At 41.0% G+C, this 20,603-nt stretch overlaps 1 protein-coding gene across 1 annotated transcript in view; it reads left to right on the top strand.

Annotated features, from left to right (window-relative positions):
- LOC116966050 (bromodomain-containing protein 4-like) overlaps positions 1 to 19,483 on the top strand; it is a 127,685-nt gene extending 108,202 nt beyond the window's left edge. The window contains 11 exon segments of the mRNA XM_033012200.1: positions 5,479 to 5,540; positions 7,901 to 8,141; positions 9,600 to 10,181; positions 11,108 to 11,214; positions 12,886 to 13,051; positions 13,557 to 13,687; positions 14,634 to 14,860; positions 16,116 to 16,239; positions 16,242 to 16,268; positions 16,333 to 16,431; positions 17,658 to 19,483. Of these exon segments, the coding sequence (XP_032868091.1) occupies positions 5,479 to 5,540; positions 7,901 to 8,141; positions 9,600 to 10,181; positions 11,108 to 11,214; positions 12,886 to 13,051; positions 13,557 to 13,687; positions 14,634 to 14,860; positions 16,116 to 16,239; positions 16,242 to 16,268; positions 16,333 to 16,431; positions 17,658 to 17,726 (1,835 nt within the window). The 3' untranslated portion in view covers positions 17,727 to 19,483.
- Positions 19,484 to 20,603: the final 1,120 nt, after the last annotated feature.

The raw sequence follows: 20,603 nt of genomic DNA, 5'->3' as shown, positions 1-20,603 counted from the left end.
CTCATTTCAACTCATCTCAATCCCAATTTATGATGGGTATGTATGAATTTCCTGTGAAGAAAGACAACTTAGGAATGGAACACTGGCACGAATAGTCGAAATGCCACTTCACCATTTTTGACCTTCCACTGACTCTTAAGTTGCAATGCTTTGTTTGACATGAGTTTTAAATGAGCCGCAATTCCCTCCATTCAAATAAGCCTAGCTACTGCTTCCATTTACCTTCCTGTAACTGAACCAGATCATTCATAATCATAGTGTCATATTTGACTAAGAAAAGCATCCAACTCGACTTCTGTTTAAATTTGGGAACTTTGCCAGAGTAAGTCTATCTCTGCTTGTTAGCAAAACCCTCCAATAATTTTTTGTTACCATGTGATTTGACTTCCCACGCAATCTTGGTCTAGCTTTCTTGCCCATCTGTTAACTCAGTTCACTGCCTTTTGATTATGGCAATAAAAGCAATAGCTTTGTATCTCCCTAATCCTTGATCTCTGATTTTGCAGTGCTCCAGTATATTTACTTTCCCCAAATTCCTTCAACTTGATCGTTCTCCATTATCGTCTGTGCTTTCAGCTTCCAAAGGGCCACACACTGAAGTTCCCTCTTTAAACCTCTCGGCCTGTTGACTATTTTCTCTCTTAATCGGCTTCTGATATTAAATATTTTGTTATTTGTCACAAAACGACTTGAGTATACTTTAAAGTATTAATTACAGACAATCTGCCGTTTGGCCATCACTCCTTTTTTCCTTCATGTTCACATAAGCCTGTTACTGGTCTTGAATATATATAATGAATCCGCATCTACAGCTCTTAGATAAAGAATTCCCCTAATTTGCAAACCTGCCAAAGCAATTCTTCCTCCAATTCTGATTTGAAATAATTACCCTCATCTTTAAATAATTGCACCTGATCCGACACATCTATACCAGAGATCGCATCTTAAAGTCTGTCCAGGTCTGTCAGAATCTTATTGCCAGCAGAGGCTGCATACAATCATGTTGATATTGCATTTTGGACAATCCAGATGTTCCTATATTAGAACCATGTAGGTCTTAACGTGGACAATATAAATTTCTCATTTGTAATTATCTTTTCAATCTGGAAGTTCAATGAAGCCATTATCCTGAATATAGACATTGACTGGGTGTTTTGTGAACCAAAGGTTTCCAGGTGTATATTATTTTGCTCTTTTCCTCAATATCTTATTTTACTCTTGCCTGATTCTTTTTTCCCCTCTCATTGGACATCAACACCCTGGCTCCACTTCACCACTTCCTGATACACTTGTTACATTTCCCCCATCCATTTGATCAAGTGTAGAAGAAAGAGGCCCGAGGTTGAAAACAACATTTTTTGAAAATTTAGACCTTTGTGTTGTCAAAATATATTTAAATAAAAACAGGTTTGCATTTATATGACACCTCTTGCGTTAGTTTCATGGTGTCCTAAAGTACCTCATCAAGTATCCTTGAAGTATTGTCATGGTGTAATATAGAAATTGTGTATTCACTTTTCGCTTCCACAAAATGGAAGTTGGTCATGATCCTATAATCTGAACAAGTCACAGACTAATGGAATACTTCAGATTTTGCTAGTTCATCAAGCAAGACGCCTGTGAAAATGTCAGCCATTAAAGAGTTGTTAATATTTATTTATTTAGTGAAAAGGTGATTAATATGAGAAACTGCATCCATTGTCTGTTGCAAAATGACAGTCTGCTTTGAGTTAACTACCAAAACTATGTTTAACATCTTTGTTCCTTAAATTTGGCTGCTTTTCCATTCCCTTTGGCTTCCAAGTTGTCAGAGGCTTAATATCCAGACGTCCTTCCTAAACCAGTTACTTCCCTTGCACCCTGCATTTAAAAGCTGAATCTTTGATTAATCTTTTGACATATTTTCTAACACAACCCTTGAGCGTTGTCCAATATGTTTCTCATTAAGCTTCATAGAAGTATGTTCAAATAAGATACTTGGTTAAATTTGTAAGAGAAAGCTGTAAATTGTTGCTTTGAACTTAAGAATATACATCACAAGATGGTATTTACCATCTGGAAATATTTTTCATCCATGCATGTTCTTGGAAATTGAAAGTAATTGCAATAAGCTCAGGATTGGCTATTGTACCTGTTTTATACTTATCTATTGTAACAAGTATTCATGGTCAAAGATGCTTTTCCCAAATATTTTAACATGGTCTGCTAATGTAAAGAGGAAATTGATGTAGGTGGGATGGAGGTGATTGCATCTTTTGATATTTGGTGTCGCACTTGGCAGCGTAGATAAAGCACTTAAATAAATTACCACCCTCTGCTTAGTTTTGTTCGGTGTGTGTGTGTGTGTATCTATATTATTATAGATCTTGATCTTGTGTTTGCTTGCTTGAGCTTTTTCTTTGATTCACATCTCCTCGAAAGCCCGAGGGTGAAATTTTTACATATTCCGGTGGAGATTTACCTCATGGTTTCAAAAATCGCCTCATCTGAAAATTTGATTCATTACTTCCTGAGTTTTTCACTAAAATTGTTCACCAATCTGACATTTTTTAAATCTAACGTGCTGAAGCGAGCTGGGTGACATCACAATGCCTCTGCTACTGACGTCACAATGCAAGCTGCTCAGAATTTTCAACGCTCAGCCTCACTGTTTTCCACGAGCTGCGAGATACATGGACCAGCCTCCCCCCCCCCCCCAACCGCTGGCTGTGGATTGATGCCGTTGAACACGTGCTCAAGCTGTGCTGCACACTCCGCTGGGCTCCTTGAAGTTCTACAACATGGTGGCGGCGGTCGCTATTGCAGCGCGGGCGCGGACAAGCACAGTGGAAAAGTGGCCGTGGCGGCCGTCACAGGGGACAACCTCCTCTCCCGTCTCCCCTGCCCGATCGTCTGTCATGCTGGTTGATGGGCTTACCCTCGCGGAAGGCCCTCCGCTGCTTTTGACCGTCCTCAGATCGCTCCGGGCCTCGCTCTGGTCCATGCCGGCCGCAGCCTAGCTCGGGTCCGGCACCTGGTGAGGGAGGCTTCTGCTCTACGACCTGGGTAGGTGCTGCCTCTAGCCCTCCCTCTCCCTCTCTATCCCCTCCCTGGGGCAGAGAGAGGAGGTGGAGGCAGGGGGAGGGGGGGGTGTGGGGAGGGGGCACTCCCTCTCTGCCCCTCCCTCTCTGTCCCCTATCCCTCTCTGCCCCCTATCCCTCTCTGCCCCCTATCCCTCTCTGCCCCCTATCCCTCTCTGCCCCCTATCCCTCTCTGCCCCCTATCCCTCTCTGCCCCCTATCCCTCTCTGCCCCCTATCCCTCTCTGCCCCCTATCCCTCTCTGCCCCCTATCCCTCTCTGCCCCCTATCCCTCTCTGCCCCCTATCCCTCTCTGCCCCCTATCCCTCTCTGCCCCCTATCCCTCTCTGCCCCCTATCCCTCTCTGCCCCCTATCCCTCTCTGCCCCCTATCCCTCTCTGCCCCCTATCCCTCTCTGCCCCCTATCCCTCTCTGCCCCCTATCCCTCTCTGCCCCCTATCCCTCTCTGCCCCCTATCCCTCTCTGCCCCCTATCCCTCTCTGCCCCCTATCCCTCTCTGCCCCCTATCCCTCTCTGCCCCCTATCCCTCTCTGCCCCCTATCCCTCTCTGCCCCCTATCCCTCTCTGCCCCCTATCCCTCTCTGCCCCCTATCCCTCTCTGCCCCCTATCCCTCTCTGCCCCCTATCCCTCTCTGCCCCCTATCCCTCTCTGCCCCCTATCCCTCTCTGCCCCCTATCCCTCTCTGCCCCCTATCCCACTCTGCCCCCTATCCCACTCTGCCCCCTATCCCACTCTGCCCCCCCCTTCCTAAGGAGTGGTGAAAATAGGGAACTATGGGTGAGTGGTGGAGTATTGCGTTCGGGAACCAGCCCTCCCCTGTGACGCCGCCCCACCCACCCCCACTCCTCAATCTCTACCCCTTCCCTCTAACTCCACCCCCCTCCCCCCCCCAGCCGCGCCTACGCGGTCGGGGGTTATGCGTGAGTGGATAGGGCGAGGGATGGGGTAATAGGAGCGAATAAATAATATTAATATAATATATTATATTAATAAGGGGGAGGTGTTAGTGTGTATGTGTGACGCTGAAGGCCACCCCCCCCACACACCCCCCACAACCCCATTGAAGGGACGGGACCCAACGGGTCCCCCTTGGTCTAGTATATATATATAAGCAGTTGTCATAATGTAAAACCTTTGCATATCTTTTCATCACATTTTAAGTATAACCGCTTTGCAATGTGCTATATATTGCCGCGGAATTATGAAACCATCATCTTTGCTGCTTAATATATAAAGCTTGGTGCCCCTGTGCAGACAGGATCATTGGGAAGGCAATGGTGGAAACAAAGGACCCTTGTTTTATCAGCATCCACTTTACTATTGTAAACTTCTGGGGACTGCTTTAACCCCTGTGGGCCAACCTTCTGTATACAATATGAATTGAGTTTGCACTTGAAACCTGTGATGTGATACAAGCAATTGGTTTAATTACGATTCTATTAATCTGCAGTGCAATATGATGTAATACTTACCTTGTAAATGGAAATATTAAATAAACAGTAATGTACCAAGGGACATTAACTTTTGTATATTCATTTGATCAGCATCTGGAAGAAAGCAATGAAAAATATAGTTAACCAGATACAGTGCCTTAATGCCTATTTCATGCTCTTATAAAATACTGTTCATGTTGTGAATTGAAGTTGTATAATTGCCGGCTTTAGCTTGATTAAGTTTCAGTGGGGGTTAAGGTGACGGGTTAAGTCAAACTTAAAGGCATGGGGCAGTAGGCTCATCTTATTACAGAGCGTCTATTGAACAATAGATGCATGTTGTTTGAAACCAACCAGTTCCTCATTGTAGGGGGGAAAATGGCAGATGAACCACTATGATCCACTCTGTGCCATTAGTTTGAACAACCTAGAAATGAGTTGCCTGTGATTAATGGAGATATAGATGACTTTATTCTGCAGGGGCAGGGGCACCATCAAATGACAAGGATATACTTGATCAAGAAGTACAAATTCAATCTTCAATTGTAGCCATTTCTGTGATCGGATAATTGTCTCCAGTGAAATGCTATGGGCTAACTGGAAATGAATGTGCAAGGGTATGGAAACATAATACGGATCTCCTGGTAAAAACTTCAACTGGTCAAAAACTGGCAGTTAATAACATATTATATGCCTCTCCTTTGGGGTGCAGATGAAAAGATGAGAAAACAAAGGAAATAGATGAAAATACTTAACCAACAGCTGTTTTAAAAATACAATTCACAATCTACAACAAAAACCTGTAGATATATTTTGTTGCAAACACAACTCCTGCCCTGCTTTGCTGCAAGGAGGTCCTCTGTTAGAGTTATTTAAGTCATCACCTGGAGCTCTTGTGTGTATAGTATAGTTTAGATTTAGTTGTCCATCAGGCAGCACATCTCAATTTCAACTCTCTTCTGCAGAGGTGCCACCTAAAACCAAACATGGCAGCCACAAGAGTCGCTCTGGACGGGAGCAAAAGAAGGTAGGAATGAACATTGGTCTGAGACACTGTGCTGTTTGTTTACTGGTGGGGGTGGCTTGGGTTTTGAGCATTTCTTCATTTGCTGCTTAAAAGAAACTAAACATATTTCGGACTCCTTCCTCTGGTATTTCTTTCCTCCACCTCTCCTGTCCCAGCATGTTAATGATTCTGCAACCTTGACCTGTTTTATTTGAAAGACAACCAACCAACACAACTTAATTTATTTTAAAACTGTATTTGCAAGTTTCCTGAAAAGTGTTTTGTGTTGATATATGTCTGGATGGAGGGCATTAAGAGCATGATCCAGCCATTTGCCTTTCTGCCTAAGCAACAATAAGAAGGTTTGTAACTTTTTACTAGCAGGAAATAGCTGCACAGCTCGAGACCTTGAAAGATCCCAGATAAATTTCTCCCAGAAGCTGCTGATAATCTCAGCAACTTCTGCTTGGCTAATTAGTAGATGTTTTACTGGAGATGCCTTCATTCCTTCCTATACACCACCCAGTTCTCCTTGATGTCCTTTTGAACTGGTTGTAAACCTTTTTTTTAGCTTGAGCCATTGATGATGCAGAAACTAAATGTGGTAGAAAATAATGGAAAACACTGGGCTGAAAGTGCAGCTTTGTATTTGGGAGGAAGAAAGTTGTCTCCCTCCAACAGAAAAAATAGCAAAAAATTGAAATTAGTGATAATTTGCTGAGAAAGCGTTTGCTATTTGTACCATGGCCAAAGGTGAAGCTCAATTTAACTTTCCAAATAAAGCTTCAAATAAACATGTTTGAGATATCCCAAGTTTTTACCATTGGCATTTTTCAATTCTATCCAAAATCCATAATTCAGAAGTTTTGAAATTGCATTGCTTGCATTCTTTTGTGCTGTCATTTATTTAGGTCAGAATAGCAATTGTTTGCTTAGACATTTTCTTATTGCTCTTATCCACAATGACCTTTGTTAATCTTAGTCCCCACAGCTCCAAGCCCACCCCCTCCCCAGAAGTCTTTAGGGGAAGCGGTTACTAGTTTTAGCAGCCCTTTAAAAATACCTCTGAAATGGTCTTGCTTTCATTGTTAACAAATACCTCCTGGTTCTTGATTACTGCAGCAGAATTACTTCTCTATATTTACCTTATGAAATTCTTATAACATTTTTAAACTGCCTAATGCGATCACTACTACATCTTCTGTGCACAAAGTTAAGAATCACTCCTGTAGTTATCATTGTAGAGATCTGGTGGAATGTATCATATCCACAAAATGTATTGTAAAGGTTTGATTTTAAAAGTTCCATTATAATACAAGCTCAATACCTTAATATTTCCAGTCGACGACTCGACTGAGAGCTAGGTGCTCCTTTTTTCTTCTTCTTAAGAATGATTTTATTACTGCATGAGGGTCTCACAAACTCCTGACATTTGGATCCTGTGCAGTTAATTCATTGCTGTAGGAAATTCAACAGACTGGCAGAAACTGCTAGCTGATGAGTGGTTCTCTGTGCTCCTGAACTAAATTGGGAATGTTTCATTCAGTGTTGGCTGTGCAAGACCTGTCCAATTGGTACTTTGATTGAAGAGTGGTGGGATGGGTTGACAGGAGATGGATGGAAATAGTAGCATAGTGAAATATTATTTTGCATGTTGTTACTCAATGATTCTTACGTTGGACAGGTGTTAAGAATCTTCTCTACTGAGTCAACAGCTTCTTTCCTTCCCAACCTAACAAATTTCCCTTCCTCTTTCCTGAAGGATGTTGATTAAGAACATAAACTCTGAGATATTTTCTCTCTTCTCACAACATCCAAGACCAGAAGGGAGAAAATTAATGTCATTGTCACAGTGGCTCAAGTTCTAGTTAATTTTTATAACTGAGTTTCAGACTGCTTTTCCAATATAATTCTGTCAAAGACTTTTCCAATATAATTCTGTCAATTCTGTCTGTAGCAATGTCTCAGCATGCAGTTCACAATGGTCTGACCATGTAAGGTTGTGGAATAGTATTTTGCACTAGGCTGTTAGAATTGGGTAGAAGTCAATCTGATTCTTCTGGCTTATGGTCACTCATGGTTCATTATTTTAGTTGTGAAGATGGAGACCAGTTCTATCTGCTTTAGAAGCTGGAAGAGTTGGAAAAACTGGAGTGAGGTTGTGCTTTCTGGATCACTTGAGTGTGCCGACAACTGGCTCTGTGGATGGTGAAAATTAGTTCCATATATATTGGAAGGTTCGAGAGAAAATTGGCAAGGAAATTAGAAAAGAAATGTTAGGAAAATGCATACAGCATAAATCCAAATGCATACATTAAAATAGCATGTGTTTTTTAAAACAAAAACTTATCTTTAATGAATTTTTATCTTTTTCTCTGCAGCAACATCACCACCACCATCAGCTTCCACAGCCGATGAAGCAATCACCTCCACAGTTTATACCTACTCCCCTTCCAATCATGGAGCCACAGATATTGACCAATGCCTATGATGCCATGCCGCACTTTGGACAGCCCATAATGCACCTTCCTCACCAAAGCGAGCTGCAGACGCATTTGCCGCCACCACCCGAACAGCATTCGCCCCCTCACCTCACCCAGCATTCAGTGGTGTCTCCACCAGGTGTGTGGCTAGCATCACAGCCTTGTAGTGAGGTCAAGCATCTGAGAAACCTTTTGGAAATTGTATAGAATATTAATTTTTCCTCTAGATTTTACTGAAATGATATGCTGGATAATGTTTATTCTGAGTAAACCACACACAGTGCTGGAGGAATCCAACTGGTCAAAAGTGAATGCTGCCTGATCTACTGAGTTCCAAAAGCATTTGATTTTTTCTTAAGATTTCAGCATCTAGTATTTTGTCGTAATCTTTATACCATGTACTCTGCTTGGAAGATCACAAGATTTAAAGTATCTTGTGGTTTCCACCAGTGTATTGAATAATTGTTACTATAATGTTGGACCTCCATCCTTCCCTTCTGTCTACCATCCTGCTGTATCTCATTGCCATTCACCAAGACCAGCCAAATTCCCAAACGCATAAAGAGATGTGCTTATTAATGTTTAATTCTGCTGTTGACGTGGCTTGCAAAATGGATGGAGTGGTAATTATGGAAAACCTTTTAGCAAATAAAGAGAAAACCCATAGAGTTTAATAAAAAGGGTTTAGTTTTGTCGGGATGTGTAAAATGGTTGAGGAAATGCAAATGGTGCGTGCCACCTTCCAAATATTTGATTGCAAATGTTGGGGTGAGGGGATGGGGATGTGTACTGCTGGTGATGGGTATATTTTGTGCTGGTCAAGAAATCATTCTTGACTTGTGGTGAAATAGTGTCAATGATTGGAATACAGTTTTAAAATTGAAAAGTGAAGGTGCCAATATTTCGGGAGCAAATAATAATAAGAGGAGAAAATGAAGACACTATAGAATGATGACTAGGCAGTGCTTTTTGTTTAGTGACTGTATGGCATACCAGCATCTCTAAAAAGTTTAAAGTGTAGATTGATGTACAGCAGCCAATATCTTTGCGTGAACTGTTATATGAGTACCAGTATCTTTTTGTCTATATTAAAAGCACTGGAATAATTCAGCAGGCTAGGTGGCATCTGATAGTCAATTAAGAGAGCTCCATTTAAGAGTGTTTTATTGTTATATGACCCTTAAACGGAACAATTAAATTCTTACGTGCATCAACACCATAACAGCTTTGTAAATGCAGTACTCAATAGATAACACAAGAAATTGACCAAAAAAAAAGTTCAATAAATAATAAAAATGAAAGGACATGGATAGGCGATATCTCGGGTTGGAACTCTCCTTCAGACTCTTTTTCAAGTCGGGGCCCTTCTTCAGACATCCTGACCTAAAATGTGATTTATTTATCCACTCCAGAGATGCTACCTGACCCACTGAGTTACTCTAACACTTTGTGTTTTCTTTACAATTCCAGCATTGTACTTCCTTGTGATCTAAGCACTGACTATAGGTGTGCGGTTAGGCTATACATATCAATATTTGCCTTGCAACGTTCTGCTATATGTTGAAAGTAAATATCATTTTGTTTTCTTTTTTTTTAGCCTTGCACAGTAGTTTGCCTCAACAGCCATCCAGACCCAGTGGTAAAGCGGCACCATTACCTCCCAAACAGCCTCGTCCTCTTGCACAGTCCCCGCCCATGGCCCCACAGCCTATATTACAGCCCCCACAGATGACTCAGCCGCCAGCTATTCTAGAAGAGGAAGAACTACCATCTCATCTCTCGATCCCCCTACATGCTTCTCAGATGCACCTGTATCTGCAACAGCTGCAAAAGGCCCAGAGTCACACCCCGCTTCTCTCAACGGTCCAGACTGCGTCCCTGCCCCAGCCACTGCCCCAGACCATCCTCAGCCAACCCCAGGTATCTCACGCGCAGCCCCAGCCTCCACCCCACACTCAGGCTGTGACACATCCCCAGCCTCAGCCTCTCTCCCAACAGCAGGTACAACAGCAACAGCAGCAGCAGCAGCCAAGGCCACTTCACATGCAGCCCATGCAGTTTCCACCACACATCCAGCACCCGCAGCCTCCCCACCAACCTCCCCCGCAGGCGAAACCCCAGCAAGTCATTCAGCATCACCACTCCCCACGGCAGCCAAAACCTGATCCCTACTCCACAGGTAAGGAGTCTTAAAAAAACATCCGTCTCTTACTCTGTCATTTATGCAGCAAATCAAATAATCCTTGATTTAAAAAAGGGATGAATTCCTGGGAAATATTTTGTTAAGCAAGATTTTACAAATCGTGAAGATTATTCAGAATAATTTAAAGCTAAAAATTCAAGTTGGTTCCAGAACTAAAGAATGTTTGGTCCAAAACAGGCCTATACATAATCGTAAAGTAGTATTTGAAATGAAAAAAAAATCATTGAAATAATAGTTCAATTTTAAGTTAAAAAAACCAATGATGCGCCTTTTGATAAACTCATCAAACAATAATTTTCTAAGCAGTCCATTTTCACTCAAATGAACATAAAAGATTTCTTGATACTGTTTTGAAGAATTTGGAGAATAAGGCACTGGAAAGAATTAGGCCATTCGGCTCATTGAGTCTACTCCGCCATTCGATCCATTTTCCCCTCTCAACCCCATTCTCCTGCCTTCTCCCTGTAATCTTTGACACCTTTACTAATCAAGAACCTATCAATCTCCACTTTAGAAGTGCCCAATTACGGCCTCCACAGCGTCTGTGGCAATGAATTCCACGGATTCACCACCTTCTGGCTAAAGAAATACCCCCATCTTCATTCCAAACTTATTTTGATTTTATTGTGAGGCTTTTCCCACGTGGTTCTGCACTCTCCCACTAATGGAAACATCCTTTCCACGTCCACTCTATCTAGGCCTTTCAAAAGCCCATTGTTCTGGTAAATATTGACCCCTTAACTACTTTGAAAAAATGTCTCATCTTAACAACTGTGCATAAAAAGTGACAACTTTTTTTAAGTTGCAAAGTTCTTGGGAAATTCTGAAGGTATAAAAAGTGCTAATTAAATTTCCTTTGGTGGAAAATTGTGGTTTTAATTTTTCTTGCTTGCTTTTCTCAGCTCATATGGCAGATGTGTCTTCTCCGCTCCTGATGCATTCCCCACCACTGCCACAATTTCCATCCCTTGTTCAGTCACCACCAAGAAATGTACAGACTAAAAAACAGGTAAAAAGCATCTTTTCCGTATCATGGAGCAAAGCATAGTCTATTCCAAGCAGGCATGATATTCTTTCTTTTTTTTTTTCTTTTCCTAACAATGAATCAGATTTTTCAATTTTTTGTGCTCGATTTTGACACAGTTGGCAAGATCGTAAAATAAAAGGGTAAGGGAAGACGAGTCTGTGGACGTAGTGGTCTGGAGGCAGGCAAGCTTGTGTTTCATGATGGAAGTCAGCAAGATCAGCTAAATTCTGGGGGGGGGGGACACACGCGGGAGGCCGTGGGCAGAGGAAACACAACAACGCTCTTTGGAGCCTTTAAATCAGCATCTACAAAAAGATTAGTGTTTGCAGGACATGGTGAAAAAACATTTGGTTAAAAATATGCATCTAATAAAGTGAACTTTGCTGGGCATTTAAAAAAAAAAGAACGATACTAATAATCTGTCTACGCACACTTAGACTCGCATGAAGGTTCAGTGGCTAGCGATGAAGAGCAGAAACTTTGTCCAGTTTTAATTCTCCAGTCACTATTTGTGTTGAGATCGTCATAGACTTGAGATCAAGCCAGATGCCTTTACAATTTCACTTATTGTCCTAATCAGGGAATCTTTGAGAAGCATTGTTCATGAAGAATGTTCTCACACTTTATGTAATGAATGTTTGGTACAGCAACAGTCACAATATAATGAAGCTTGTCAATAGTTCAGCTTGTCAAATTCAGCAACAGTGAATCGAACCAATTGAATGGTTGTTCTGGAAATTGACTCATTCCTTTCAAAGTTATTTTTTCTCTTGCTCTCGCGTCCCCTGTGCAACTTCTCCTGCATTTTTCCGAAAGCTGTTCTTTGATAATGAAGCCTCGATCAGAGGCAAATTCAAGTAATCAACAGGAAAGTGTGCATTCAATCTTTGTTAAATTTGGTGTAATTGTACATATGAGTTTGCACAGTACACTTTGCAGGCAACCTCTCATTTAACAGGGATTCCAGTTGAGAGTTCATTTGAGGGAAATTAAAGTTTTGTGAAAGATATCATGACCCTGAACTTCTAAACCATCCATTAACATGAAACTAAATATATAGTAATGAGCTAAAACTATCATTCTCATGCACAGTTATGGTATTTGGGCATCCACACTGGAGAAATGAACACTGACCTATTTTACTTTGAATGCATATAATCTGGGCAGTTTAGTTTCTCTGCATACTAATTCTCCAGCTTTGTACAAGGCCTGTTGTGACTTGTCCTCTAAATCTTCCTCCCCTCTGAGCCTGGGAAAATCTTCCCTGTCAGAAATGGGCACAGATTTCTGATGCATGGAGCAATCTTTGCAAACTTGCTTGGAACTGACGCAACTATTGCGTTTCAGAAAAATGCAGTGAACCTGACTACTCAGAGTGAAAGGTCTCTGTCCTTAAATGTTTCTCTTTTCTAAGAAGGTGCCTGACCTGATTTGTTTCCAGCATGTTTTAATACTACAGTATTCGCCTACACTAACCTGCCAGACGGTGCCCCTTTCTGTTTGATTCTGCTGTTTACATGCGTTCATTTTGCTATGGGTGTACATTAGTGTAGCATGAATGGAAACTCCACTGATTCACAGTAGCTTGGATACTTTTACCTCAACAGTCTAATTTGGATTGCTATGGTCTGAGAAATATTTATTCTCTCACAGGAACCCCGAACACCGTCAATAGTACAGTCGCAACCGATGGTGCACGTGAAAGAAGAGAAGAGTCACTCTTCACCCGTAATCAGAAATGAGCCATTTAGTCCTTCAATGCGGCAGGAGCCATCAAAGCCGAGGGAAGGAAACAAACCACCTCCACATCTTGGTCACAGTGAGTAGCACATTCTATCGCCTTGGGGATCATTATCATCCCTTCAGATATGACGGAAGTTCTTTGCCTGCTTTGATTATGACCTTCCTTCAGAACAAGAGACATAATTTGAAAATCAGTGCATTGCCCTTCAGAGATAATCTCAGGAACTCTGCTTGCAAACACAAGCAGGAGGACTGCATCAGCTCATTTCTCAACGTCTGTTTCCAGTGAAATTGTCATTTACTTTAGACTTTAGAGAAACAATGTAGAAACTGGCCCTTTGACCCATTGAAGGTAAACATAAAAATGCTGTGTAACTCAGCATCTCTGGAGAAAAGGAATGGGTGACGTTTCGGGTCGAGACCCTTCTTCAGACTGCATCTGCAGTTCTTTCCTATAAATCTTTGGCCCATCGAGTCTGCACTTTTATTTCTCTCCCTCCGCAGAGGCTTCTTGATCAGAATGTTTCCATCATTTTTGTTCAAATGTGTGTTGAGGGACTTTGGGTTCTTTCCTCCTGCAGGGGCGGAGATGAAGCAGATGGAAGTTGCTGGGCCAGTGATTCGGCCTCCGGAACACAGCTCGCAGCCTTCTCCTCAGGACAAAGACAAACACAAACAACAGACGCCCAAAACTCCTGTGGCTCCCAAAAAGGTGAGAGGCATTGCATGCATTAACTGATGACCATGTCCACTCCAATATGGAGTGATAACTAAAGGGGCTGTTCCACTTGGGCGACCTAATCCACGAGTTCTGGCGAGTTTGCCCTTGACTCATACTCGCAGCATGGTCGACACGAGGTCATAGGAGGTCTTCGTAACTCTCCTTCATGCTCGAGAGTGGTCTCCGCGTACTCGAGGCCTCAGCTAGGTCGCGGCGTTTTTTTCAATATGTTAAAAAATGGCCGCGAGTAAAAAAAGGTCGCCATGGAAAAAATCGATACTTTTTTTACTCGTAGGTTTAGTCTTATTAGGTCGGCATGTTAGTCGTAGGTAATCGAGGGTGGTCGTAGATAGTCTTCAAGATAGTCCAAGGGTAGTCGAAGGGAGATCGAAGGAAGTCGTCTTCACTCTCCACTATTCGGCATCCATTTTTTCCCGACGTTAGTCGTAGCTAATCGAAACTGGTCTTCTACATAGTTGAAGGCGGTCTTCAACATGTCATTTTTTCAAACTCTTCTAAACTCGCCAATTAGGTCGCCCAAGTGGGACAGCCCCTCACCACTAACTGATGACCAATCCACTTGTTTTTATTCCTGTCCTGAAGTCCCCTTAGGGAATTCCTCAATTGTGAGAAAATATATTTATTTTGATTGTTATTTTCCTGAATTATGTCTCTGATGGTTGGTAATTCATTCTGAATCAGTGATCTTTTGGGTCCATGAAACTGGATGAATAGGCTGCTTAGTTATTTATCAATTAACTAACGTTAAATATTATTTTAAAATAGAAATGTTCAAATATTCCTTTTCTTTGAATTACTAAGTCTTAAATTGTACCTAAATCGTTTATTTTGGTTTCTCAGACCTGTTCAGCTTGAGAGTTAATTGTGCGTTGTTACCATATTGGAGTTCTACATTCTTTATGCGTGCATGTTTCAGGATCTCAAGATCAAGAACATGGGATCATGGGCAAGTCTTGTTAAGAAGACTCCTTCCACTCCCTCATCTACGGCAAAATCATCAAGCGATAGCTTTGAGCAGTTTAGGCGAGCAGCGCGAGAGAAAGAGGAGCGAGAAAAGGCGCTTAAAGCACAGGAAGAGTATCGTAAGATGCAACACGAGGCAGCGGAGAAGGAGCGTCTCCGCATGGAGCAGGAGAGACAGCGGCAAGTCTAGCCTTTCCATTTCTTTGCACTATCAAGCCGATGTAGTTCAATTGTACTTTATTGTCACATGCACCAAGGGACAGTAAAATTCATTTTTGTATTTACTGTAAGGTTTGCCTTGCTTCCTTTGTTTCTTGCCAGCCAGCTTAATGTATACCAGCCGTGCTTGGTGCCCGGTGCTTATTGCCACTGAACTCATTGTGCACAAAATGTTCTCACCTCAGCACCTGTGGAAGTGTGCCAGGAAAGGAGCAGTTCTCTATTACAAGGAAGGCCCATTGTGGATGAAGATTACTCTGTTAAATCAACTTCCTTTCTTGATTTGTCTACTAAGTAGTCATTGTTGGCCTGCGCTGTGTTTCAGGTTGAGTCTTTGGAATGCAGCGGAAGAAACTTGAATCTTTGAACAATTATGATCAAGTTTCTTCTGACAAAAGGACCTATTTGAAATATTGGTAAAGTTGCGAGGGAGTTGCATCACACTGTTCCTCCCATCCTTGAAAGCTGTTTTATATGTTTGCATATCAGATACAAGCTCAATGCACAGAGGTTTATTCATTTCCTGTCTAAATGCCCATTTAACACCACTGTGCATTAATAAAGCAAATCAATCTCAATAGTACCAAAAGGGAAAGATTGCAATGTCATTTCCTTCAAATTTTTGTTGTTGATTGAGGCTTTAAAGTACTTTTTTTCCTCAATTCATTATTTTTTCCCCTCCTTTGTTTCTTTTAGATCTAATTTAACATTGAAATCACCATTCCTATTGATACTTGTGTCACGTTTAATTTCCTAATCAACTTGGTGGAGGAGATGCGTGATTGCTTGCTCCAAACTGTTTTGTTATCCTGGTCTTATTATTAGCTCAGGTTTTCAGCCAATGTTATGGGGAAAATGTTAAATGTCCAAGTAAATGACCAGATTTTCTTTGATATTCCTTTGCAGCAAACTCTAAGCCATTGCTTTCGGTATTGCTTTTACTCCAAAGAAGTACAGATTTGTAGGCCTATTGCCTGGGTATAATGGTAAATTGTCCTGAGTGTGTATGTAGGATAGTGTTAGTTTGCTGGGATTGCTGGTTGACACGGACTTGGTGGATAGAAGGGCCTGTTTCTGGCCGTATCTTCAAAACTAAAACTCAAAACAATTGCTCAAGTGTATTGAATATGTCTACAGCTGACTGAGCAAGAACTCAACAGGTGGCGCTTTGCTACCCTTGTAATGCTTTTGACCGAATATTGGTTTGAATTTCCAGAAGTCGAGATGAGGAGGATGCTTTGGAGTGCGCCCGGAGAGCTCACGAGGAGGTGAGAAGACAGCAGCAGCATCTTCAACAGCAACAGCAACAACAGCAGCAGCAGCAGCAGCAGCAGCAGCAACAACAGCAGCAACAGCAGCAACAGCAACAGCAACAACAACAGCAACAACAACAGGTGCAGCAGCAGCAGCAACAGCAGCAGCAGCAACAGCAGCAGCAGCAACAGAGCTCTCAACCCACCTCACAGTCTATGCTGGATCAGCAGCGAGAGCTAGCAAGGAAGCGGGAGCAAGAACGAAGGCGGAAGGAAGCAGTAAGTTTCCAGTGCAACTCGTAGATGGGATGGAATGTTGAACATGATTTACAGTCCCTTAGAACCATGCCTATTAGTTTGTGATAACTTTTTAGATAGTTTACCGTGGGTTCACAGAGGGGAAATAATTGTCCCTAATTTTTTGTGATATGTAATCCATTGATATCAACCAGAAGAATTTTGTGTATGAATATTGTAAAAGTATAGAATAGGTTCAATATTTCTGCAGTGTGTGTTAAATAAGCTGTTACTGAAGGGCCAGTGCACTTGTGCAATATTAGTACCTTTGGGAATATTAGTACACCTTTGGGACGTATTAGTACCTTTGGGAGTTGGTGAAAATATTTTTTTTACAGGATTGTTTTCATTGGATACTGATGATTAAATACACAAATTGTGAAAATTAGGATCAGTTTGAAAATACTGATTAGCATTTGAAATCTAGATATATTAAGGTGATACTTTGAATTTTTGGCCAGCAACCATTTAACGAGTTTAAGAAAGTTTTAATGGTGAAGTGAGAAGAACCATCTAAAAATATTCTTTGAAGCAGAAGGGACTCTGGCTAGTTGATGGGGATTTGATTTTTATCTGCCCCTGAGTTGCGGACTGATGGGTACAAAAAAGGGATGTGATACTAAAATAGGGGAGAGCTAGGATCTTTAATTAAGGATCCACTATGTCATTATTTTGTAGCTGATAATCATTGTGTTCTCTTGGGTTATCAGTGCAATATTGCAGAGGTGAAGTTGACAAATTAACAGGTTTGTCATTAAAATCTATTGTTTGTCCTTCGCTTTAAAGTTTTGACCTCCTGGTTATGAATCCCTCATAGGGGTCTTCCATTGATCCTCGTTGCGTTTAGAAAGGAATGTTCGAGTAAACTAACCTTGATGTATGCATCCATTGGGCATGGCCCTCGACTAGGCATTAGAAATTTTGAGCAAACATTGGAAATACAACCCCCTTGCCATTTAACAAACAGGAGCAGGGCAGGCCACAGCCTCTAAGTCTGTTCTGCCAGTCAAATAATAGTGGGTCTGTCATCTAACTCTACTTTTGCCCTTTGATCAGCTAAAGATTGACTTTGCCTGTTTCTTATATTAGTGAGGCTGTATAGCAAGCAATTATTTGAAGATTTCTGGAAAAAAATAAAGTTTTAAATTACTGACAGAATAGACAAACCGTACATGATTGTTTTCTCACACATTTCTTTTGTGATTTAGATGGCGGCTACGATTGACATGAATTTTCAGAGCGACTTAATGGCAATATTTGAAGAGAATCTCTTCTGAGGACCCCTTTTCCTGGATATCCTGACTTTTGAAAGTACTACGAAACTGTTTTCCATGAGTTGCGTGGCACCGTAGTGTTTGGGCCAGGTTCTTGGTGCACGGTCTTTCTGCATGTGTGACCCAGTGAGTGAGCGAATCGTTCAGTCGATGCCTTGGATGGATGGATGGACATGGATGGACAGAAGTCTGCCTTACATTTAACCCACAATATAGGAATGAACAAATAGACAAAAAAAACTTATTGTTGTTTAGAAAACACGTGCACAAATGTGCGTCCAGCTTTCCGAATGATACTACTGTAAAGAGGGTAGGGAGGGGTTACCCATTAGCTGCAAGGCTGTCCTCGCCAAACTCCTTCACTATGTACGAAAAGACACAATAACATTCTGATGTACTCAATCAAACAGGGTTTCACTGTTACAGTGTCAGGGCCCTGTTTCCTGAACGGTTTTGCTGCATTGGCTCTATAAATCTAGTTCGTCTCCTTCACTGCTCATGAGAGAACGGGGCAATACTATGATATATATGGGTGGATTCCCCTGTAATTGGGAAAACTGGCCCCTTCACTAAGTTACAACAGTATAATCTGGATGGACTATTTAAGCAGTGCAACTATGTGTTCATTTTTTTTTTACAGTGCATAGTGCTGTCTGCGGGTTTTGTTTATCTACAGAGTTTTCACATACTAGGCTGGGTATGTTCTGACAAGCCATGTGATGGTTATGGCAATACAAAAAAGGGAAAAAAATCGTATGTCGGAGGTTATGAGTTTAAACAGCTGTCCCATCTAAAGCATTTTTTTTTGTTTTTCCCTGTTTTAATTTCTTTTCTGCAGTGTTTGGGATCAAAGCTGGACTACCAACCAAAGTAGGTAAAATTGTTTTGTCTCATTACCTCAGGAGATACGAATGTTGAATGGCACTGCTGAAACTGTTTTGTACTGTTGTCCCTCTGAATAGTAAAGATACAAGAGCTGACTTTCTTTTCTGCAAATAACCAGAGGTTTCAGCTGCCCTTGAGTAGTTCAACCGATGCTGTATAGTGGGTATGGTTGGTGTGCAATGCTTAACTTGTATGTTTTCTGTAATTAAAAAAAACTTACTTTATTAATGTAGCAGACTTCCATACGATTTGGAGGCCCAGGTGTGAGTTTTATCTTTATATGGTCGATTCTGGGCGTTCCTTTTTTTTCTTCAGAGGGTTGTACAAAATATACGAGCTGTTTCTGTGCAAGTGTCTCTTTAGTATTCGCTAAAAGCATCAAGTGAAGTGCTGGTTCTCCTAGTTAAACTCTGCAGCAAGAATTAGACGAGTGATTGTTTTATGGCAAATATGGCAAAATTTAAATTAATGTACCATTCCTCGTCTTTGCCTTTAAATATAATTTTATTTTTTCAGCTGTTTTTAACCTTTTTCTTTTTTTTTTAAATGAACATATTTTAATGTGCCAAAATACCCACTATACAGTACCAGCTCCAGTGTTGGTAACCTCAGTTTAAAGTCGGTTTTACTGAGAGGCAGAAAAATTGCATTTGGTCTGTATCGATTATTGAATAAACACACCTTTTATACAATACACTGGTGTCTTTTTTCTTTAGCCTAGAATCTGTTCCATTGGAGTGATCACCTATACCTAATGATCATGCTTTCAGAATGCACTGATAACGTAGCTTGCTTATGATACATCTTGATTAAAATTACTCCATTATTAAAAGTTAAATGACACATTTACCACAGTAAGAAAAAGTGATTTTTTTTTTTAAAAAGCGCTTTTAAACAACCCTGCTGTTAATTGTCAACATGCTGCCAGGACTATAGTTCTGACAAATGTTCAGGTATTTGCTAGAAAAATAGTCAGCTGAGTAGCTCAGTACATGATGTTGCTAGAATAGATGGCAACATGGTACATCTGATGAATTTGGAAGAATTGGACCCTGCAATAATTTCATTTGTTTCATGGGCCAACTTTCCATGCCTTTTGATATAAAAATGCTTTGGAGAAAGTTATTCCACAGACAACTCTGCACAAGAGATGCACTTTTTTTAGTTGGCTGTGCCAGTAATATTGGAAATTACTTTCCAATCTATTGCCGGAAGTTGGTGCCAAGAAATTTTGGAAAGTGGAGAAAGATATGGGCGTCTAGTAGGAGAGCAAGATATATAATTGGGTTTGAATTACTCAAAGAAACTTGTCTCTTAAAGCCTGAATATTCTTCTCTCGGCAATGAATCCTTCCATTGTTAATGCAAGGACAAGATTGAGTTAAAGAATTGGTTCAATTTAGTTTTCCTCTTAAGATATCGAAAGAAAAATCATGGATATTTTCCAATATCAGTAACAGAATGAGTGCATATAACTAAAGAAGTGTTATCAAAACATTTTCAGAAAGAAAGGAAATGAAGAACCTAGAATAGCTCAACTAATATCCATTGCAGCAGTCTGTGTTATCTCCATACACCAGTACAATGATGCACTTAAGAACTGATTTATAAAGAGGTGCATCTAGTTATAAGGTAGGGAAATGTTTACAGTTTAACTTCTTCGTGATGCTGAGTTTGGAACTTGAAGTGGAGGAATTGATCTTCAAAAGATTATGTGAACACCAATTTTGTAATTTGTATCTTGCCTATATTCATTTATAGCATGCTTACTTATCTCTGCCAAAAAGGGATCTTTTGATCTTGATTGCAAACAAAGCTGATTCCCCCCCCCCCCCCCAAATTGTTTATTCACAGCCATATATAAAATGGTTTCATAATAAATCCAGCATTTTTAAATCTTCCAAATCAAAATTATCGCTTCCAGAAAAATTTCTCAAACCCAGACAGTCGGACATTTGGAAAAATGCAGGTGCTTGTCAATAATGTTGTGTGATGT

The sequence above is a fragment of the Amblyraja radiata genome, chromosome 35 (genome assembly GCF_010909765.2).
Source record: "Amblyraja radiata isolate CabotCenter1 chromosome 35, sAmbRad1.1.pri, whole genome shotgun sequence".
Classification (NCBI taxonomy): Eukaryota; Metazoa; Chordata; class Chondrichthyes; order Rajiformes; family Rajidae; genus Amblyraja; species Amblyraja radiata.
This window is presented reverse-complemented; position numbering and strand designations above follow the sequence as displayed.